The sequence below is a fragment of the Calonectris borealis genome, chromosome 9 (assembly GCF_964195595.1).
Source record: "Calonectris borealis chromosome 9, bCalBor7.hap1.2, whole genome shotgun sequence".
Lineage (NCBI taxonomy): Eukaryota > Metazoa > Chordata > Aves > Procellariiformes > Procellariidae > Calonectris > Calonectris borealis.
The window spans coordinates 26,186,041-26,209,611 of NC_134320.1; the positions used below are offsets into that span (position 1 = coordinate 26,186,041).

Below are 23,571 nucleotides of genomic sequence, written 5' to 3' on the forward strand. Positions count from 1 at the left end.
CATTGTGCGAGGATTCAGTTTGCTGACTGAACTATTTGTACAGACTTCACTCGGTTGTTTGATTATATCTGATTTAGTGTAGAGATCCATGGGTTCTGTATTACTTCTTTTATTGTTCACTAGTTGCTTTAAGTTTTTCCCAAAATTCTACATTTGACAGCTATCTGATAAACATGGGAGTTTTGGATTCCATGCTAATAACTAAGAAAAAATACAGCAGGCCAGTGTAGCTCACTAACCTGTAACTTATTTCTGTTTGCAGCAAGTAACATCAAACTTGGATGTTCCACCCTGCTATTACAGCTCTGACAATGCTTACTCTGTAGAGAAAGTAGAATACACCGCATCAGGCTTGGCAGCCAACCTCACCTTAAATAGTGCCAAGACCAGAGCTAATGAGAATTTCACTATACCAATTAGTACACTACGCTTGGAGGTGAAATATCATCTCAACCACATGCTGCAATTTAAGGTAATGTCATTCCAGAATTTCTATGAGTATGTAATGTCCCATTGTTAAAAATAGTCTTATTTATGGAAATTATAAGGGCTTTTTATAGTCAATTTTGTATTACACAGACAGTAGCACCCTTGCCTAAGTATGTTTCTCCATCTAACCAAGTAGCTGTTATTGCTCCTAGCTCATATCTTTTTTTTGTCCTGTAATTCTGTACCTGGTTTTACAATGAAATTATATGACTCAATGGAATAATGTCAACCAGAAACTTTGGAACTAAAGACATTTTATTAGTACACAGGTAAATTTATCTATAAGCATTATCAAGACTGTACAGTTTATTTTTGCATTAATCATTCTACTTCTAAAATTTTTAATACACTATTGCTTAGACTATAATTCATTACTGTTCATTTAATAATAATGAAATAAGTGTGATGCCTTAAAATGGTCAAGCATCAAAAACTATCTTCTATCAGCTTTCAGAATACAGAAAACTTTAAAAAGAATCTCTTAAAGTTGGCTAAAAGATTAATCAGAAAAGTATTTACCATACTTTTTACACACCCCTATATTTTAAATATAGGTATATACTTTAAATTCATATATATAAATGATTAGACAAGTCATTCCTGATCCAAAATAAATCATTAAGGTTTTGGGTTTTTTTTTCCCAAACCAAATACTGTGAAAGAATAGGTTAAAGAATATGTCTTGAAAGAAAATACTCATCTCAGCAAGGGTTTTCAACAATTTTCTATATTCATTTTAACTAATTCAGATTTCTATCACTATAGGTAAGATTTCAAACAACTCATTCATTGAAATGAACTGATTTTTACTTCATAGATTTATGATTATCAAAATGCACGATACGAGGTTCCGGTACCACTAAATCTCCCGAGCTCCCCAAGGAGCACGGACAAGGAAAGACTCTATGAAGTAACAGTTCAGAAAAAACCATTTGGTATACAGGTTCGGCGCAAAAGCACAGGAACAGTCATGTAAGCCATAATTATTTTATTTAATTATTTCACTTGCTTTTGTTAGCTCTTTCAAGCCAAACCATTTTCTTGTGTACTACTTTTTAAGTACCTCAAGACTGGCTTTTGTATCCTTCCCATGAAATGGCTCTGTCTCCCAAATGCCAGATGCTGCTCCAGCGGAGATGGCTTTGCCATTGCGTTGTATGAGGGCACTGGCCAGGGGGAGGACAGATAAGGTGCCCCGAGCAATATCCTATTTTTTCTTGTAATTATCTAAGGTTTTTCTCCTGTCACTTCATAGTCTGACACTTGCTAAAAGTCCTCTACAACATGTTGAAGTGCAGAACATAGACAACTCCAAAGTCCGTTTCCTGTGTAGTTCCCAATGATGTTAGCAGTTGCATGTGTTACGGTTTTTATTAAAAAAAATATTCTTATGTCATTTTTTAAAGTACGCAAAACTTAATTGCAAACTGAGTTCCTTTTTGCCAGCCAGAGTAATCATTCAAATTGCAATTCAGCTTCCTGGAATGATGTAATTCTTTGGCAGAGCACCATCAGGTTGCAGTTTGGTTTCCGCCTATGAAGATGCTGATTTACAAGAAATGAGACCTATGAATACAGTTTCAGTGTAATCTGCATAAAAAAGCCCAGTGAACTGTAAAAAGCACCTTATTTACTATATTCCAGGTGGCACCAAGGATCAGTCTGGGAGGAAAATATGATCATACTCTCCTGAGACACATTTTCTCACTAAATTGCCAAAATATGATGCAACTTGGCGTGCATGATGCCTGTGCATAATATATATCTCTCTGAGAGACACAGAGGACTTTGTGTCTTTAAACTGTGTATCAAATTTTTAGACATCCCCATTTCACGTGCTTTGAGTTTTCTTGATAACCATAACAGTTTTATTCCACCTTTACTGAAGAGTGAGCTTTTCAAAGAAAAAGAGTAGCCTAAAAAAAAGTGTCTGCCAGCTAAACACGGCACTGAAGACACTTTTTTGTTTTTTTATTTTCCTCTTTCCGTTTTAGCTGGGATTCACAGCTGCCCACCTTCACGTTCAGCGACATGTTCATTCAGATTTCTACCCGCTTAGCATCCCAGTATATATATGGATTTGGAGAAACTGACCACACCATGTTTCGACGTAACATGAGCTGGCACACTTGGGGAATGTTCACAAGGGATCAGCCTTCTACTGTAAGTAGAAGCAAATGTAGCTTTTGGACCAATGAGCCTAAAGTGCAGAGGTGTTCGGCAGGACTTTAAAGTCCAGTGGATGTCCACTGGTACTGGACACACACTGCCTTTGGTCGTATTTATCATGACTTATAATTTGGATGGTGTCTCAATGGCAATGGTCTTCTCTAAACCTATTTGTTTGTGACCAGCGGGACCGATGTGTGGAGCTCAGGCCCTGAGTCAGATGTCAGAAGACAACAAATCGCTTAGAAATAACAGCACATTCCTCCTTTTTTTTTTTCCTTCTCAGCGAATTATTCTGAAAGCTAGACATGAGCCAGGACAACTCCCACTACTTTGGGATTAAATTAGTACTTAGAGAGGTAAATCAGAAATCTTATGTGTATACTTGTGTTATTTCCTGCAAGATAGCACAATGTTTGCAATTTGCAGGGAATGACCAATGAAATAGTGGTGGTTAATTATCGCTCTAATTTCCAGTTCAGGTTTCAATATATTTTTGAGTAAATGAAAGATAACAGAATGTCACCAGTATCTCCTGATCATATAGACACCTGCTACTGTTTGAAAAGAAGGGAAAGTTTTGTCCTGGGGGAACACTTTCTCATTAGCGAGGTTTAAAGGCAGCAATACCTTTGCTTTCCTTCCTGCCTGGTCAGTCTGAACAGGACTGACTCAAATTGTGAAGTTGAAAGTGCTCTTCTGTAGGTGTTTCGTAGGTATGTAGGGTGTAAGTGTATAATTTTGGAGTTTATTTGTTGTGTGTTTGGCAGTTGTGTATCTCATCTTTTATTAAATTTATTAACAAATGTAAATAAGTGAATGTTTGTGATGTTTCCCTAGTAGAATGTATTTTATTTTGTTTGCAGTACAAGTTGAATTCCTATGGTTATCAGCCATTTTACATGGCTCTTGAAGAAGATGGCAATGCCCATGGAGTTCTCTTGCTTAACAGCAATGCAATGGGTAAGAAAACCTTTATTTTCTCAATGTATTTTATTTTTATGGTCAGTGTTTTGCAATAGTGGTGAATCCAGGCATCCTTTTCTCATTTCACTTCTCCCCATTTCCAGATGTGACGTTCCAGCCGACCCCTGCCCTGACGTACCGCACCATTGGAGGAATTCTTGACTTCTACATGGTTTTGGGCCCAACACCTGAACTTGTTGTTCGGGAGTACACTGCAGTAGGATTCTTACTTTATTACAAACTAATGCTGTGTTTTGTTTGGTTGGTTAGTTTGTTTTGTTTTCATCTACTCATACAAATATTCTTTCTTATTTTTAGCTGATTGGACGACCAGTCATGCCACCCTACTGGTCTTTGGGATTCCAGTTGTGCCGCTATGGATACAGGAATGACTCGGAAATCGCCCAGCTGGTGGAGGGCATGAAGGCAGCTGGGATTCCCTATGTACGCTGGTAGCAGTTAACATTTGAGCTCATGCCTGAACTTTTGGCTTCAGAGTATTAACTAAGACCATTTAAACACAAAATCAAAAACCAACCAAAAAAACCACCACCATGGTAGAGTAGAGCAGACTATGTTTTATGCCAGAGCTGAACGTCTCTGCACACTCTGTGCCATGTTAAATGTAGGCATCAGGCTGCTTTATTTTCCTTATCATTCATTCCAAAGAAGCACGCAGATGCCTTAGTCAGTTGTGGACTCTCGCCACGGTGGCTATGGAGGAGCAATGATCAACAAGAAAAAAGAGCAGGAAAGAAAATGAAGCAGCATCATTTCAATGGTATATTGCTCTGTGTCAAGTCAGCTATGATTTGGCACAGGTTGTTGGGAAAGTTGGAATAACACGTAGATCTAACGAAATTATGCTGTAAATTGAATGTGACTCTTCATTTTAAATGTAATTAACATCACTATTTAAATACAGAACAACAGTTTCCACTGTTTCCTTATAGATATGGTAACTTATGTGCAGTTTCTGTGTACATACACCTATGTACAAATCCAGGACTTTTTTCTCTATCATGTATTAATTTATACCCTCACACTAGATACAGTAGTGAAAGGTTTATTTTGTATTGGACTTGCTGATAGGTTGTGTAATATTCATTTAACAGCTTTAGCCTAAAGTTACAGCTGCTTCCAATTTTACAGTTCAAAAGTTCAGTAGTTTACTTATCTTGGCAGATTTTCAATAAACATGTATTTGGCAAAAAGGAAAAAAAATAATTTTACATTAATTGTTTTTGTGAACTGCAGGATGTCCAATATGTAGATATTGACCATATGGAAAGGCAACTGGACTTCACCATTGGCACACGTTTTGCTGGATTACCAGCTCTGATTAACAGAATAAAAGAAGAAGGAATGAGATTTATCATTATCCTGGTCAGTTTTGATTGCTGCTTTTAAATTTCAATATATCATTGCAGAATGCAGAATATATGCAACAGCATTTCTGAACTTGTTTTTTGAGCATGACGGTAAAGTGTTTTTAATTGTAGGATCCAACCATCTCTGGAAATGAAACCAATTATCCTACCTTCTCAAGAGGTGTGCAGGATGATGTCTTCATAAAATGGCCCAATACCAATGACATTATATATTCCAAGGTACTGTTCTTAAAAAGTTGATGACAGTAGAGGCATGCTGTATCCGGGTGAGAAACACGTCAGCCTAGACTTCAGTGCTAGCCATAGGGGGAAAGTCTGCTAATGGTATTTTCACGCCTGGCTGTAAATGACACGTTGAATAAATACTACAAACTGAATTGTCTTCAGTTTGTGTTGTTATTCACATAGGTATCAGGGAAGAACGGTTAGATCTGTCTGTTGCTAATGCTCAGTTTATATTCAGTGTGGTTTGATTATTTTAAAATGTCCTTTGTCCTATTAGGTTTGGCCATTTCTTCCCAATGTACAAGTCAATGAGTCACTGCCTGAGCAAACCCAAATACAGGTAAATATTGATCTGGTTTGGTTATGCACTCAAATATAGACAGAGCAGCACACTAATTAAGGAAAATAACAGCAAACTAGTTGATAAATCTTGTGGAAGGAATAAGGTGCAGTAACTGGCTAGCCTTCCTAACAGAGCCAAAAAAGTTAGTGAACAAGTAATTTTTTTTTTTTTTTTAATTTTTTAAACAAATTCCACCATTTTAACAGTGGGATGCTTTCAATCCTGTATCTCTTTTGTTTTCCTACTATTTTTACAGATCTACGGAGCACATGCTGCTTTTCCAGACTTCTTCCGCAATTCCACAGTGGCGTGGTGGAAGAGAGAAATCCTGGAGTTCTACAACAATCCCATCAACCCCTCGAGAAGCATCAAGTTTGATGGCCTGTGGATTGTAAGTGTAGAAATACATTTGATTTCTGGATTTTTTTCTCTGCCAGACACTAGCGGAGAGGGCCACACTTCAGAGTATATGTACTGCTGTTGAAGCTCAGAGGGTATCTGGCATTAAATTGCCATTAAGCAAAATAAAAGAACAGGCTGAAGGGAAAGCAAGCAGAGCAGCAGGCAGAACCTGAGCCCCCAGCCAAAGGCACCACTTCAGCTCTAGGTTGTACACTTGCACTGCCTCGGTATATCGTGACTTTCTCCCTCCACTGTGACACTGTTTGCATAGGGGAAACAGAACCCAGACTCACTGTTCTTCCCTTGAAACACTTTGTGGCTCCCTGTCCCTGCACCATGCCACATGTGAAGGTACCAGGAAAACACAGAACGGCAGACTGAGACTGCAGCTGCAAGGGCTCCTGGGGACTTCTACAATGCTGCTTGTTTGTAGTTTAGAATTTAGTGTGGTTTGTAGGTTTGAAGCAAATACAATCAGGTTTTGCTTTATGTTTTTAGGACATGAATGAACCAGCGGCTTTTCTGAACGGCGCCATTGATGGCTGTAGAAATGACCTCCTAAATATGCCACCATATATACCTCGTAAGTCTGATCACTCCTTAAAACCGTTTTAGGTCATTCTGGTTACTATGTAATTTCTTATATGTGGTGTAAATGCCTAAAGTTATGTATATAAAACTACAATTCCTAACTGAAAGAGGCCCTTCTTTTCTGGGATTATTGGCACACTTCAACTCCATCTGTTTCAGTGGGAGCAGTAACTGCATGGCACTTTTAAAAACTAGAGTTATTTTCAGCTACTTGCCTGCACATGGATTTTGATACCTATTTTATATCTAGGTGTTTTAGGCATGGTAGAGAACATAGTTCTCTGTTTTGCAGTTTTCTCAGATGAATAATGCAGTTAATTAAAAATTTAGAAAATATCCTTGTGTCTCCTCTCATTACCATTTGTCTATACAGTCATACTTTGTCTATACTTGAAATACTTAGCTATCTTAGTTTGGCTTTACTTAAGTACTAGTGTAAAGTAATACTAATTAGTAATTATTTGTTAATGGTTTATTAGCATACTCCTACTACTTACAGTTGTCTTCAGTTATTATGCATAACTGAATTTTCAAGAATTGTCAGGAAGTTAATACCCCCCTCCCCCTCCCCATTTTTCTGTTTATATGGATGATGTGACAGTGTTTACAAAGATTTACAACCTCTTCTGAATTTGGATATATCTGTTTGCTCTTTGAGCCCCTTCAGTAAGAGCATCTGTAACTCAGCTATTAACACACTTACAGACCCAGATGCCTACATAGGAATATTAGAAATATTCCTGTTCAGAAAACTGGGAATGATATTTTTATAATCATGAATAAATAAATGACAGTATACATGCCTAAAAGAGAGTGAATGACAAAGAGATTATGAACATTAAGAAAAGGTAACTAAAATCATTATTGAACGTTCTTTGTTAAAAAATAAATATTTTTTTTCCCTTTCCATTAGATTTGGGATACCGGTCAGATGGGTTAACTGTCAAAACCCCATGCATGGAAGGTCAACAATATCTTCCAGATGGTACCCCTGTTAGACACTACGATGTCCACAGTCTTTATGGATGGTCACAAACAAAACCTACCCTAGAGTAAGTGAAGTTTGTATACTTTCTTGATGTCTCCAAAATCTGTTACAAATGAACATTCTGTGTCTACACTCTTATGGCCAAAACTTTCATCAGTTTATTTAACATACCTGAGGTGTCTTTCTTTTCATTCTAGTATCCTCAATTCTTCAATTCAGCTAGAAGTCATGTTCTGATGTTCAGAAGTTTGAGCAGCAGTGCGATAGCTCTTGCAGTTGGTATTTCAGCCACGTTACCGCTCAGTTAGCGCAGTGATCTCACCCGTGGTGCAAGCCGGGTGGTATGAACCTGAGCGGCTGGAAAGGACGTGCAGGAGAAGGTGAGGTGCGTCTGCAGAGGTCTGAGCTGAAGCTGTGCTTCCTTGGTTTCCCTGGGATAAAGACCACCTGCCACTGGAGCTAGCCAGGAAAAAACCCACACCCACTCAAGCACGTCTACACCTGCAGCTGCATCACTGACTGTCTCAGGACAAGCAGGCAAAGTCTTTATTTTGAGTTTAGCCGCTTTAAAATCACTGACCCTGAGCAGACACAGTTTTCAAGGAACCTTTTAAAGACAGTTTTCCCACGTCTGATACTAAAGAAACTTATTGCTCGCCTAGCTCGGGAGCGATTCTTGGTACACCAGTTCTGAGGACTCCATCCGTACAAATGTTATGTTGTGCAAGCTTAGCTGCTGATGGCCACGGTGCTATTTCTCGTATAGTTTAGTTTGGGTGTAATTAGTCGCCATCGAGCGTTTCCGTGTCGCAACGCATTCAAACACAACGTGTTGCCTTTTCAGCAGAGATTTCTATTATGAGACGGCCACCAAGGCCGTCCCGGGGCGATGCTCTGCATTGTAAACGAGGGCAGTCAGTCAAAAGACACCGCTCGGGTATTAATTCACCAGGCAGAACAGAGAACAGGTCTGAACATTTTGATCTGCTGTTGGGAACAGTAGTTACTCAATGATAGTCTCAATAATTACTGTAATTAAAATATAAAATACTTTTTGTTTGTAGGTTTTGCTGGGATAGCCTGGTTTACTCCTAGCGTTGATATTCTTTTTGCCTTACGCTATGCATCTAGTGAGGGAAATGAATGTAGTTTTTTAACAATGTAAATTTAAGAAGGGCTTGATCGTGTCCTCTATTTAAAACAAATGGAGTAGTAGTGAAAAGGGAAACAGTGACTTTTAAAATGCAAGGTGTGTGCGTGAGGCTTTACTTTTAAGAATTTATTTTCTCAGTTCTAAGGCAAGCGTCGTTATCTGTTCCTTACTGAATAGTACCCCAGCCTACTTTAGATAAACATCTGATGTAATGACAATATAGCTGTGCTGTTTCATTTCCAATTCAAGGAGTAAGCAAGGAAACAGTGTTTCTTTATAGGTCTTAACGACCTTAAAGCCCTTGGTAACTTCGATATTACCATAAAGAAAGAAAATATCAAGGCTGCTTGAATTTTTGACTGAGTGGATCTTACATTTGGCAGCGTGCCATTGCAGTGCTGCCAGTCAAGGCAGGAGCGAAATTGCTGACAGGACAGGAGGGAATGTCTGACACCTCTGCTGTCAGCCAAATCACACGCGATTTGGGCATTGTAAGCAGACAATAATTTCACCCGAAGAGGAATATTACCATCGTTTCTGTGTATTAAGTACGAACTGAAATGTAGTGAAATATTTTCTGTTTTGAGAGGTACCGTAACAGAAATGACTACGATAAATTACGCAGCTTATATAGATATTCTCGCACTTGAAACTTATAGAAAAATGTGAGTATAAAAAAAACCCCTGAAGACATGTTGCAATAATAATTTGTTCTGGTGCTAAACCATCCAAACAAGAAGGTCGCTTGCATGCAAAACTCACAAAAGCCTATAACTTAAAAGTGAACAGCAACTTTTTGTGTAACGTGATGTAATTTTGGTTCTCCATCCATTAGACAGAGGGAGCTTCTGGATATTGGCTTAACGCTGTTCTTTCATAACGAGACCCTCGCATAGACTTGAAAGCCAGAACCCTTACCAGTGAATACAGTAACCGTTTGGAGATGAACGCAGGCTTTGTGACATGAGTAATTGCTTTCATGGACACAGCTGTGGCTCAGTCCCGAAGCAGAGAGCTGGCACCTCGAGTCAGCAAAACACTCGGGCCGTGCTCATCCTTGAGCAGGTCTACGCGCAACATACGTTTCTTTACATTTGAAATTTTAGCTGCAATTTCCAAAGTGGTGTTGAAGTAAGGTAAACCAAGCGGAGGCTGAAAATGTTTGATAGTATGTTAGAAAGAAATAAAAGATACTAGAAAACTTACTGTTTGTCTTGGAAGAAATAATTACAGCACATTAATTTAGTTTAATTACTACGCTAATGTAAGTGACTTGTGTATTTTTTGCTGTAATTATAGTGTCACTAAAGCTGCAAATCCTGTAGAAAAATAAATAAATAGTGCCTTACTGAAGCAGCTGTTTAGGCAATTATTGTGGAGCATTGGAGAGCAGTGCTATTTAATCAGTGTAGCTTTCTAACTAGTATTGCGGTTTAGTATCTTGCTGTAATGATTCACAGGACGTGTGCACGGCTGCAAAGGAATTCTTCTGAGACAGTGGAGCAGTAATGCATCCATGCCAGTCACACAGCACAGACCAGCAGCATATGCTGCAGAGAAAGGTGCTCGTAACTTGGCGGAGCAACTAGAAAGCATAAATTCCCCTCAACTCAGCTAATTTTTTTTTTCCTAAAGCTTACTTGGTTACCTTTGCAGGTACTTTGTGGTAATGGCTAAGGCTTTATTTAAGAATTTTATTTATTTATTTGAAGTAATGGGGTTAATTTGTGAATCAATTCTCCATCCAGCTCATTCACACCCACAAGTCCAGGGCCTCAAGAGCTCTTCTCCCAAGTCACTGGCAAGCTGCAGTCTCCCCTCCCAATAGTAATGATCCTGAGCAAGGCCATAGGGTTTTAGTGCCAGAGCATCTTGAAAACTCCATGACGGTCCTTGCCTGGTGCTAGCTTGCTTCTAGATATCACCACCCAATGTGCTTCTAGCTAGTTTTCTTCTATCCCCCAAACCCAAGCGCCTGTATGTTTCCTACCCGGTAGGTTTTTGCCTTTAATTTAGGAAAGAGAAATAAGTCCCACCATCCTCAAAAAGTTACTAACCTCTGGTCGAAATCTCTTCTCCTTATGAAGAAGCCAAATGTGATCAGACCAAGAGGTCAGCTAATGCCAAGGTAGTCACACACATTGGTAGTTACTCCTTAACTGTAAGGCCTGTTACCTGCCCCGAGCAGAAAACAGCTGGTTTAATACGTTTGCTTCTAGACAAATCCATGTTGGTCATTTCATATTGATATCATGTCATCTTGGTGTTTCTGAAGTGACTACAGATCCGTGACTTTTTTTTTTTGTTCCAATATCTTTTTGGCAACTAGAGTTATACTGGCAGGTCCAATGTTCCTGGCACCTCTATTTTCCCCATTGTGATCTTTTTGGTATCAGTTTTGTTAAATTATTTTCAACTGTTACTGCAAGTTTTCAGGTACTTTAAGAAAGGAATGATGTGCCCTGGAACACATCGTGGAGCTCTTAGAAAATGTGCAAGTTGGGCTACATTCGTATTTTCCCATGCAGTAATTAGCCTGAGCTGGAAATCTGTATTTTAGCACCTCCTTGTTTTGCCAGTTCTCTTTCCAGCTACAGGTTGGCTGACTGAGTTTCTGTGTATGTGTGAATCATAGTGAATTGCCGTAAAAAGCACATCTGGATTGGATGTATGCATAGTCATGCATACAACAATGCTGCCTTTTGCTATGAAAATATAAGCCCTTTCGTTTATTTTCGAAGAGGATCTTATGTAACAAATTCTCAAGTAACGTTTCTCATGTAATATTTTTTTGTCTATTTTCAATGTCAGCGGTTTGCAGAGTGCCACCAAGGAGCGTGGGATTGTTATCACCCGTTCCACGTTTCCCAGCAGTGGAAGATGGGCAGGACACTGGCTCGGTGATAACACTGCAGATTGGGATCAGCTCGCTAAATCTGTTATTGGTACGTAGAAGGAAAAGGTTCTCTATTCAACTTACTGTGTGCAGTTATTTCTTTTCTTTCATCTACTTGCTTTTAGTACTCATGTGGTTTTAGCTGAAATAAGCCCTTTAGTTCAGCAACCAGAATTCGTGGTCAATTCCTTTTTTACTTCTTCGCTTCTGCACCGGCTGCTGCAAGCTCTTTTATTATCTTGTGACCGGCCACCGTCCTGCCCTGTGTCCTGCCACTCATTTCTTTGTTTGCTCCTGACCAACCGGCTCCCATCTCTTTCTGTAGCAGAAAAACATGACACATTAGAGAAATAGTGGGTTTTGTGTTTTGTTTTTTTTCTTCTCATTCAGCATTACAGTGTGTTATCCATGTAACCAATAGCGTACCAAAGACAGGAAAAAAAAACCAGCTAGTAATGTTGAATTATTTTTCCTTTCAGGTATGATGGAGTTCAGTCTCTTTGGAATATCTTATGTAAGCTAATGAGTAATTACTTTACACTTAATTATCTTGATGCTGTACGTGATTTTATAGTAATCCAATTGGATTATTTTTAAACTTTCAGACAGGAGCTGATATCTGTGGCTTCTTCAAAGACTCAGAGTATGAGCTATGTCTTCGCTGGATGCAGCTGGGTGCTTTTTATCCGTATTCAAGGAATCACAATCAGAAAGGAACAAGGGTGAGCTGCAGTTTTTTAATGGTTCTTAACAGCTGGGCCTTTGCAACACACGTGTAGAGACCAGCCAGAACATTGCACAAGACGGCCTGCTTCAAAATAAGTACATTCCAAGCAAAAAGGACAGGAAAAGAACACATTTGGCTCTTTACCAAATAAATAATTGTCTTTATTTATATGCTAGCTCTACTGTAAGCCTCCCCCTCACCTGGGAGGTTTTATGCCCACAGAGGGGCTGCTCTGGGATTTGGACCACTTGAAGGAAGCATATTCTAAGTTTGCTTTGATTGAATCAAACTCCTACATATGCTTTCATCCCTAATTATCCACAATTACACAACAAATGAGAAAATGGAACAGTGTAATAAGATTCTGGAGTTAAACTCGGAAATTTCTTTGCTTTGCACATTTGCCACCATCAGATATTGTATTTCTTTTAAGAGTAAAGGAAAACAATTGCCTAAATGTAGGTCTGTGCTGGGTAAGGACTATATTGTAGAGAGCTGTAAAACAAGATAACTGGAAAAATAAAAAAAAATGGACAGCACTTCTATTCCAGTTAAAGCTTCAGGTCTAGCAGAGTAGAGCTATTTATATAGCATATATCTAATGGATTAAAGTCTCCTTTTCAAAAACTGTGCTTTATCTTGCAGCGGCACACCTTTCGATAGGAGTTTTAAAGCCTTTAAAAATGCAGATTCAGGGTTATCATGTTGCTTCCAGTCTTACCCAATTTGCCAAGGTATTGTTCAATACATTTAATAAAGATTGGAAGTGCTCCTTGACATCAGTCATTAGTGCTTCGGTCTCTTCTTGCAAGTCCTGAGTGCTGCCCTGCAGAAAAGAGGGATAATAAATTATGTACACTGGGATGTCATGCCTTTGGGACACTTTGTATTAAACATTTTTTACACTACTCCCCCCCAGGTTTTTCCCACCTTCCCTGTTTCTGGTTCCCCTCTTAGGGCTGACAGTGATACCTACTGTTTTTAGTGTCACTTACTCCTTAATTGAAGAATAAATAAATGAAGGTGCTCTAGTTCAGAGGAGAAATTTCCTCGGCTTTGACTTGCTGTGTTGATTTTTTTTTTTAGCTTTTCTGAACAAAACAATCCAGCTTGAATAACAATGATCTCTTCTCTTTCAGAGGCAAGATCCCGTTTCCTGGAACTCAACATTTGAGGAGATTTCCAGGAATGTGCTGAATATAAGATACACCCTGTTACCTTATCTCTACACATTAATGTATGATGCCCATGCCCATGGCAGCACTGTAATCCGCCCCATACTCCATGAGTAAGTGCAACTCCTTTGCTCTCCTTATCAGGAATTTTTACTAAAACTTCTGTAGTTACGCCCCTCCTAACTAAGTTTTAACTTAGAAAACTAAGTTTTCTTTTAGTTACAGCAATTTTTATTAAAAAAAAAAAAAGCACGAGATTGAGAATATGAGCTTTCAATATCAAGTCTTACTTGAACAGCACTAATTCTCCATTTTTCACTATGCAAAATTAAACATTTGCTTCTCTAGGAGTAATATTTACATTTTAAAGCTCACCTTTAACCTCTTTAGGGGCAAGCAACAAAATGCTCGACATGTAGAATCAAAAACACAAATGTTGCAAAAAGAGCTGGACAAAAACTTTAGCAAAAAAGAGGGAATTCTGCCACAAATCATGAGAGTTTTGCAGGGACAAATGTCGTCTTTTGTGCATGTCCAAGCTGATACAGCAGATTTTTTTTAAAAATGTTAGACATGCAAAGCCTTCTTTGTCCCTTGTCAGGCGGGGCAGTACCTGCAAAAGATTTAACTCCTCCTGTTGTGGAGTTAGATGTGATCTAGTATCTGTGTGCATGTCCTGGCTGAGGAACACCAAGTTGTTTGCATGCATTGACTTGCTTTTTTCAAAGCAACAGTCTATGAAAAAAGTAGCGCAAATTAGAAAGCGGTTTCCAGTCTGTCCACTACCTAATCTTATTATTGCTAATACCGGCCAAGCACAACAGACTGTCTGAGTTTTGTGATCTAAATATACTGAAAAGCAAATGCAAAGAAATGGCAAAAAAAGAAAGCTAAGTAATAGCCTGCATTTCTCTAATGAGTTTCACATTAGGATCTTGATGCATTCTTGGCAAACATTAATTGATCTATGAATTATTAATACTAGAATAAAGATGAGGAAATAGTAGATACTAGGAATAGTAGATTCAATTACTGACAAAAATGTCTTAAAGAAGGAACACTTTGGAAAAGTTCGGCACCCAATGTCTAATCATTATTCTGTTAACTTGCAGGTTTGTGGAGGACAGAACAACCTGGGAAATATATGAGCAGTTCCTCTGGGGACCTGCACTGCTCATCAGCCCTGTGATGCAACAGGTACATTTTTAGGCACTTATGAAAATATTAAAGTCACTTTAGCTAAAGTTCACTTTTTGATTTAAGGTACCTAAAATATGTATGCTTAATTGCAGAATGCTGTAACAGTGAATGCTTACTTACCCAATGCCCGCTGGTATGATTACTACACAGTAAGTCCTTTTAAAAGTTATATTTTATGTGTCTTCTTCACAGTGCTGTTCAGAGAGCAGCAGGGTGTGCTGAGAGTGGTGGTGAGGTGTGAACCCTCCCTCTCCCTTTTACAAACTTGCATTCAGTATCAGCTTTTAGCAATATAACATCTGCTTAGCTGATAAAAATACCCTTGATTCCTGTATAATAATGTATAACAACATGACCACGGTTAGGGTAAATTAAAAGGTAAAATAATACCTTTAATTTGAAGTCCTTCTATTGACTATTTTTAACCCTCAAACATATACATATACATAATGTCTTTGTAAGGAATGCTGGAATGGAGAAAGACAAAACAGGTTTAGCTGCATCATCTTTCACAGAAAATAAGAAAAGCTTTGGTATTAGGAAGGGCAGGCATCAAAAATCACTTCATTAACCACAAGTTCATATTTCATCTGACTGGCCCCTTTGGTTCAGCTGCTGTCACCTACGGTCAGGACAGTCTTTTATAGATACAAAATTTCAGAGTTTCCCTTAAAATCATTATGCAGTTACTCCTGCAGTAACAACTCCTAAATAATGTGTTTAACAAAAAATGATCATTTCATTCTAGAAAAAACTATAAAATGAGAGCAATTCAGTAGAAGACTTTTTCATTTTTTCATAAATAGGATGAAGATATTGGATTTAGGGGACAATTCAAACTTTTACCAGCTCCTTTAGAGCATATCAACCTGCATATCCGAGGCGGATACATCCTTGCTTGGCAAAGACCTGCTAATACAACTTTTTACAGGTAAGATTAACTGCAAATTTAAAATTTAGTTTTGAACAATTGCATATAAATACCACCAGTCCTCAGAGAAGCGGCATGTATGATAGCACTGGAGCTTTATGGCTGGTTTTTCTTCTTGGTTTGCTCCTAATGATCTCTAATTTAATGGTATGGGCTTAGGAAGGTAGTGAGTATGGGAGATCAACTGTAGCATGCAATATTTCTTAAAAAATTCTAGCATTTGATAAATATGAAATCTGATTAGCTGGGGAAATGGAGGAAACATTATTCTGTTTTCCATAGCCGAAAAAACCCGATGGGACTCACTGTCGCTCTGAATGAGACTCTGTTTGCAGCAGGACAGCTTTATTGGGATGATGGGGTTTGCATTGGTACGTATGATGCTTCTTGCTTTGGTTAAAGATTCTTTTTTGCTGCGAGAATGGTTGAACACTGCAACAGGTTGCCCAGAGAGGCTGTGGAGCCTCCACCCTTGGAGATATTCCAAGCCCAAATTAAAACAGCCAAAACAAAACCCAAGGATATGAACTGGGGAGAGACGAAACAAATTACAGCAGTCCTTGCAAACCAAGTATGCTCAGTAGCTGACTTAGGAGCTTTTCTGTCTGCAGTGTTTATCAATAACACAGTTGTCAGAGTGGAAACTCCACGCTGTAAGAAACCGCATCGCTTTGGAAAAGTAGTGCTGGTGGTTGCTTCTGCCTGCCTTCGAAGTCCTCAGTGTAGCGTGGGGTGTTGGAGGAGGAGCAGTAGGAGCAGATGGAAATGCTGGACTCTGGCCAAAGCAATCTCATTTCTGGAGGACATATCAGAACATGCCTTCAGGGACAAAACTGAAATTAAACCTTCAGATTAGCGTTATAGTAAAATGACTTTTCCTGATTTAAACTGTATAATGCTGTGATTTATAGAATTAATATGTTGTATAAAGGAAACTGTGCCCTGGACCTCAGGCAACAGGGATAACAAAGATTTGTCCTCAGACCAACGGGAACCATAACCATAGATTAGGTGGGAAGCTTTAACTAATTTCCTCAACATTACTAAATTTAAATCATCTTCAGATAAGAGATACTTAAATGTCATTTATCCTTTCCATCCAGAGTGTATTACCCTTGTAATAACAATAAGCCATCAGCCGAGGTTACTGCAAGTAATGCAGACAATGGTGTTATTTTGCATAATGATGTGCAGGGAAGTTTGCAGGATGCCATTAGTGTATTTTGAGGTGCTTCACCTACACCGGTGCCTGTTAGCACTGGAATTCAGAAATGATGGCTATGTTTATGGAAGTCTGATGATAAATGAAATTAGCATAGATTACAAGGTGCATCTCACCAGGATGTCTGTGATCCGTTTTTGTTAGTGCAGAAAGGCAAGTACCTACAATGCCCACGATTATCAGCACTACTTTGAGTGCATTTAGTGCTGGATAATAGGATTGATAAAATATACAACAGCGATTTCAAAGAAGCATCACCGTCTATCATGGTCATGTGTAATTGGACAGTGAACAGAGGTGGATGTGGGAAACGACTCCCATGCCTTCTTCAGTGAGAAACATTTTTCTCTTTCTGATCTTAACACCCTTGATCTTCCTAATGCTGTTTGTTTGCCTTCTTCTGTACCTTACCTCTAAAATGTTCTTATTTTGTCCTCATTTAAATAGCACACAGTCCTATAAGAACTTATTTTATGTCTAAAAGCATATGTCTTCTGGAATACAGAACTTTATTTATGTATAGATAGACATACCATATATTTGTGTGTAGTATATGGACACAATTCTTGAACTTACTTAAATTTTGGTAATGTGTTAACTGAGGTGAATAGCAAATACATTTTATTTTATTCTTTCTTTTTACCAGACGCTTATGAAGATGGTGTGTATATGCTAACATCATTTACTGCTAATCAGGTATGTAATGATCTCACAGTTTCTGAATAATCACTTTAGGTGATTATTACTGTATTTTTAACATCAATATTTTAATTTGGGACTTCATAATGTCTAGATATCCCACCCTAACAGTAAGTTGTGCTTATGATCAAATAGATTGCAAGTAATGTGATTAAACTGTGTTCAGAACAAATTTAAGAATGATTCTGAAGTTACCAAATTCAGTATTGTTAAACAGGGTATACATTTATGGCACTGTAATTTCTGATATAATTCTGAAAGTAAAAGATTTTTTCATAAATGATTTCTGTAAAGTGAAAGCACATACCAATGCAGAATATCTGAAGCATGTAGATGGGTCAGAACAGCTGTGCCAGGAAAACCAGCTCTTGCTGGTGCGAAGGAAGCTGGAGGTTGCACACAGGAAACTTCAAGGACAAAAGGCTTTGACCCTGGCTTACAGCCACAAAGAAATACCTCCGCCCAACAAAGAATGTGGGTTTCTTCTCAAGGATGGGCACCTAAAATTGTTCCTAATGCATTTTGCAAGTTCAGGGTCCTCCTTGCTGTTCTCTACCTAGTTGTTGAAGCTACGTCACTGCTCCAAGATAAAAGAAAGAAAAGTTCACAGGGCCAGAAGGAGGGCATCTCTGCGAGTAGTGCATTTGCCCATACTCACCACAGAATGTATTTATTGTGTGCAATCTTAGTTCTGGGAGGAAGCAGCAGGATACAGAGTCATTGGCAGCCACAAAAGAAATCACTTTTTAAAACAACAAAGAGGGGGGAACAGGACCTGCCCCATTTATGAGTCATGCCCTCCCATTGATGTCAAACCAGAGATGCATTTGTGGTTATGAGTCATAAACTTGAGTCCCAGTCCCAAGATGTGTGCATTGACCCCAGTCAATGTATTCTATAGAAACATCTCAGCATCCTGTAGGAGATGGTGGGCTTTGCTGCCGTGGCCATGCCGCTTTGCGAAGCCTGTGAGAAGCAGCCTAATGGGAGAGTAGAGAAACCAGCTCAGTCCCAGCCACAGCTTTGCACAGCGGCTGGTGCGGAGTCACTGCCTCAGTTCAGGATTGCTTTTTCTCTTTATTCTTCAACACAGAATATCTGGCATGCATTCCTGGGTAAAGAAGTCAATAAACAGGAGTGTTTATTTTAAGTACTGGCATTTCTAGGATGTCAGGTTTCAATTTTTATCATAAGCAGTTGAATATCTGGAATTAAATTAGACTGTAATTATATGGACTTTTGGTTTAAAAGAAATGCTTTTTCTATTGTAGTAGAAAATACACTTTGTTATTTCATTAGTTTTCCAGAGTGCCAGAATGTCTTCTAATTTTATGCACACTGTTCTTTCTTCTCATTTAATTCTGACTTTGTCAAATCATTGAATGTTAATTGCTAAGGAAGAGAAGTTTGCTAATATTCAGCATTTGCAGTTGCAAGGAGATTATAAAATAAATGCATCTTTTCCTGTTCCTACAAGAAGTTGGGAAGGAAAAACCTAGTTAAAGAGGAACCAACAATGAAAAATGCTCACACTAAAAGTAACACCCTCTAAGCACTAAATACGCAAGTGGACTTGTACCAGTCTAATGACAATCTCTGACATTTTTTTCCTTTTCCTTTCAGAATGTTTTAGATATCACAGTTTTGCATCATGGTTACACTGATCCAAACAACTTAATGTTTACTGAAATTAAAGTCCTGGGGGTGCCCACCAGCGTTAAGCAGGTGACCGTATCGCAGAATGGCGGGACAATCGCATCGTCTCACACCATGGACTACAATGACGCCAAGAAGGTGAGATGCCATTTGCAGGGTAATGCCACCTTCAAAGCTGCATATGTGCTCTTAAGCCTTTGGAGATTCAGCTCTCAGCTGTAATACCATATTTAAGATATATTTCAGCAAGATACATAGGCTACCATCAGTAATGATTATATAATACACTGTTTAATATATAGTAAATATTATGCAGTAAGTGTGGTAGAGCTTTTAAGCATAGAAATTATTGTGGAGGAACCCAAACTGCTTCTGACAGTGGAAAAGTGGTGGATTTTGGTTTGTGCTTGTTTTCCACTCTTCCTAATAACTTACTTGTAACCGGTGAGGTTTGAAGGAAAAGCAACTACAAGTATTTTCATCGTCTCTACATGACCCTGTTGTTGTCAGTCTTGTCTGACAACATTTTCATTTCCCAGCCCTGTTTGCCTACCACCATTTCTTACTCTGACATGTCACATTTCGGCTGTAGGCATTGCGGCACAGGGTTCCTACATGTACAAGTCAAATCCCACTTCTTCTAAAGTTATCGGCATACCTTCCACCAACTTCAGAGCACCGGGGTTTCATCTGCATGGGTCGTGCCTGTCCATGGCAATTCCCCTCTCATGCCTCCCTGGACAATCAAGTCAAGCACTTTAAAGGCAGTTGAAATAAATGTGTATAATTGTATTGCCTTCCAAGATGACACTCCTATGGAGCAGCTTTCAAATATGAACAGAACTGCTGAGGTGTGCAGTCTTACCAGTTTTCTGGTAGAGGGAGACTGCCTAACCGCTTCTGCCCCTGGGATCTTACTACCCTTCCTTTGAAATTCAGTATTCTGTTAAGTCTTAGTTCTTTCTCTCTTTCATGTAAAGCCAGAACTGTATAAGTTTTGTACATAACCAAAAAGATGAGTTAAAAATGTAAAAGAGGGTGGAAGTATTTCATTCTGCTGTTGACTTTTGGATGGAAAAAAAAGGGAATTCATATGCACAGTTGAATTACAATGTGTTCCTGCCTTTTTTCTTTGTTGCTTTCATTTAAAAAAAAAAACACCCAGAAACCTCTGCTCTAAAAGGGCCCGTGAATGAAGGGAAAGGATGAGAGCCTCGTGATCAGACATCCCAAATCTATGCTGGTTAAACTATGTTTATAGTGATACAAACACAAAAGCAAAGGCAGAGGAATAAATTCTTGTAACCTGAAATAAGAAGCCACTATCTCTGCTGAAGACAGAAAAAGCAGTGGATCTTCATGGCAGAGTTACTGATTGTTCATTTTGTCTGTTTTTTTCACAGCTCCTGACAATCACCAAGCTTCAACTTGAATTAGGCAAAGCCTACACTGTGCAATGGAGCTAAAATGCCTGCAATACAACATTGGCCATACCACCAAATTTTCTCATTGTTTTAAAACTATCTTTCAACTTTCATACCACCTCTTTGGCATCTTGGAATACTTTTAACTATAAAAACATACTAGTACAGCCAGTTCATATTAAGGTATTTTGTGTATAAAGGAGTCGCGTTTCAGTTTTGTTGAAGGTTACGAGGTCTCCATGTAGTGCAAAATCTGTATTTTAAACAGCATGGCACTTCAGTGTAACTTTGTCTTTCGAAGCTGAGAACTGAATGCAAAACTCTAGGTTTTCTCAGGGTAGAATTTCTGTCTGCCTTCATGTGTGCCAAATTTTGTAAAAAAAGATACGGTTGGTGTTACCTGCATGGATTTGGGGCCATAATTCTGACTCTATTTAAATTTCATCTTAATTTTAATGCCTATGTAAGTAAGTAAGTCACTACTACAGATAAGAATTTAAGGCCAGACAAAGTAAAAGGAAATGTTTTCCGATTACTGATTTAACTTGAAATGATGTTTCAAGTTGTTGATCTATAAAATACTAAGGCACTTACAAAAGTCGTTTGAAGTCTTTTTTTTCATATGACTTTAGCCAGATATTTGTGTTCCCCAGTGTTTTGATCTGAAGTTGTAAAATTAAACCTGAAGTTTCAAGATTAACTAATGAATGTTGGTCTCTGTTTATTTCACTGAATGAAATGTTGTTGTATGTTTACTATAATAGTAATTCATGTTAAAGACTCTTTGTATCCCAGGAGTGCAGCATATGATCTAAACAGATTGGTTAAAGCATGTTTACAATTAAATTTGATGGGAATAAACTGCTGTCAGAGGTAGTAGTAATCTCTAGTGATTGTGCTTAAGATTCATTTAAAGGACTCCTCTCTGCTTTAAAGCTCTGTGGTAAAACAACTAAGTAAGTAGCCAACAGTGTAATTACAGGGCTGAACTTATTGAAACTTCCCTGTAAAGTAATAATGAAATTGGTAATCCAGAGAAAATGATCATTTAGGACTAAAGTTACCATTTTGACAAATATTTTTGTCTGAAGGAACAAACCAGACTGTTTCTCCAGAGCTAGCGATGACCAGCTGCGTAAGCAAGCAGATGCAAGGGCACGTCCCATCGCTGCGGGGGGGGGTGCAGGTTACCGAGCCTTCGACCCGTTCCCTGCCACGTTACGTCCTACCACTTTGCGCCCACCCGACTACGTGAGAAACACTAGGTACAGCCAAAGGCTTCCAAGAGCTTATTTTCATCATTTTTCTTATTATTAGTTTTATTTGGATTACCTCATTGTTCTGTTTTCTCGGTTTTGAGAGACTTAGCACGTCAGCTGAACTACCTGCGTTCCAGCCACACGGGAGGGCTTTTACCGAGTCCCCAAGATAATAATTCATGAAGAACTCATACAGACTGAGAAGTCACAGCTTCAAACAGGCACCGGCCACCTGAGGGAGGTCCTCCTCGCCGTGTCTCGTCCAAAGGGCCCAGGAAACAGGCAGCCCCTCCTTGCATGCCGTTCATACAAGCACACGCAGCCCAGCAGAGCCTGGCCCACAGCTCACCTCTGAAATACCTGTGCAGCACCACGGGCCCTGGCTGGAGACCAAAGCAGCTCTATGCTGAACCGGGTGGCATTTTCTTCAGGTCGATAGTAGCTCTTCATGCAATGCTTCTCTTCGGGTCAGATACGTACACGTGTTGTGAAACATCTCCTGCTGAAGGAAGTCCCGTTAAAGTCCATGAGGAGCTGTGCTAAGTAGTGCGGCAGTTTTCAACAGAATTAAGTGAGCAGCAACAAACATGCTACTTGTGCTGAGGATAGGATTTTTCTGACTATCACTCTCTGCATAGTTTGACTTTCTAGCACTTAAAAAAATTACTCGTAAAAGAGCATAACAACACCCAGAAGTCTGACGCAATCCTGCTGCCCATTGCACCAGAAAATTCTCACTGAAGGCACAATATCTTCCCTGAAAGCCATAAAGTTCTGCTTTCAATATCCTTTTTCTGAACTTACTTTATTGGCTGCTGTCCTGGGCATTCTTAAACAATAAATCCAAAGAAAACAGCACTTGCGAAAAGTCATAAATTTGTTTGGTATATTAAAATTTTTGGCTATTTTTTTCCTAGTATTAAAATACCAGAGTTACATTATGAATAGCATATTGTTGTGGGTTAGCGCCGGTAGGCGGTTAAATAGTGTCAAAGACCCAACAGACTGCTGGAAACGAGGAGGGTGCATTCAAACACCCCCCCGCATGCGCCCTGGTCTGAAACTGGTGCTGAGCATGGCCGGAGCCAGCAGACTGGGTGATGAAGCTCCTTGCGCTGAGCCAGTACCCTTTTGGCACCCATTTTGCACCTGCATCGTTGTTTGGATGGATGAACAAAAGGAAAGCTCGCTTCCCGAGGAGACGTCTTGCATTTTTAATTCTTTAACGAACTGGAAGTTTAACCTCGACCATTTTCAGCAGGGTTCTTCGTGTCATATGTACAGCTGAAATCTGCCAGAGAGAGAGAGAGAGTATATATATTCATACATAGGTATGTGTGTATATATATGAGCATTTTATATACATATATACACACACATCATTATATATATATGCACACACACGAGACGTGTATACAGAAATATGTATATACACCTTATTTATCCATGATATATACAAACATAACCCTAATGTATATATATACACACACATACATATGTGCATATATATGCATATGTAAATACTTGTGTTTTATTCATCATTAATAAATGGGGTTCCTCTTTACTGAGACTTTTTACAAATTTTAATAATGTTCTGGTTTCAGGGGAACTACACCAGCGAACAGCCAGCTGCAAACAGGACCTTCTGAGCACACTTTTTTGTCT

At 38.9% G+C, this 23,571-nt stretch overlaps 1 protein-coding gene across 2 annotated transcripts in view; it reads left to right on the plus strand.

Annotated features, from left to right (window-relative positions):
* The window catches only part of SI (sucrase-isomaltase), a 50,088-nt gene extending 29,399 nt beyond the window's left edge, over positions 1-20,689 (plus strand). For both annotated transcript variants that reach the window (XM_075157444.1, XM_075157443.1), the window contains 23 exons: positions 263-472; positions 1,307-1,461; positions 2,484-2,652; positions 3,525-3,621; positions 3,729-3,841; positions 3,943-4,068; positions 4,882-5,010; positions 5,127-5,234; positions 5,518-5,580; positions 5,840-5,974; positions 6,484-6,568; positions 7,490-7,628; positions 11,529-11,662; positions 12,093-12,127; positions 12,219-12,335; positions 13,480-13,628; positions 14,628-14,712; positions 14,808-14,864; positions 15,522-15,646; positions 15,929-16,017; positions 17,515-17,564; positions 19,191-19,361; positions 20,627-20,689. In XM_075157444.1, coding sequence (XP_075013545.1) covers positions 263-472; positions 1,307-1,461; positions 2,484-2,652; positions 3,525-3,621; positions 3,729-3,841; positions 3,943-4,068; positions 4,882-5,010; positions 5,127-5,234; positions 5,518-5,580; positions 5,840-5,974; positions 6,484-6,568; positions 7,490-7,628; positions 11,529-11,662; positions 12,093-12,127; positions 12,219-12,335; positions 13,480-13,628; positions 14,628-14,712; positions 14,808-14,864; positions 15,522-15,646; positions 15,929-16,017; positions 17,515-17,564; positions 19,191-19,361; positions 20,627-20,689 — 2,604 coding nt within the window. The remainder of the gene's footprint in view (positions 1-262; positions 473-1,306; positions 1,462-2,483; positions 2,653-3,524; positions 3,622-3,728; positions 3,842-3,942; positions 4,069-4,881; positions 5,011-5,126; positions 5,235-5,517; positions 5,581-5,839; positions 5,975-6,483; positions 6,569-7,489; positions 7,629-11,528; positions 11,663-12,092; positions 12,128-12,218; positions 12,336-13,479; positions 13,629-14,627; positions 14,713-14,807; positions 14,865-15,521; positions 15,647-15,928; positions 16,018-17,514; positions 17,565-19,190; positions 19,362-20,626) is intronic.
* The last annotated feature ends 2,882 nt before the right edge of the window (positions 20,690-23,571 follow it).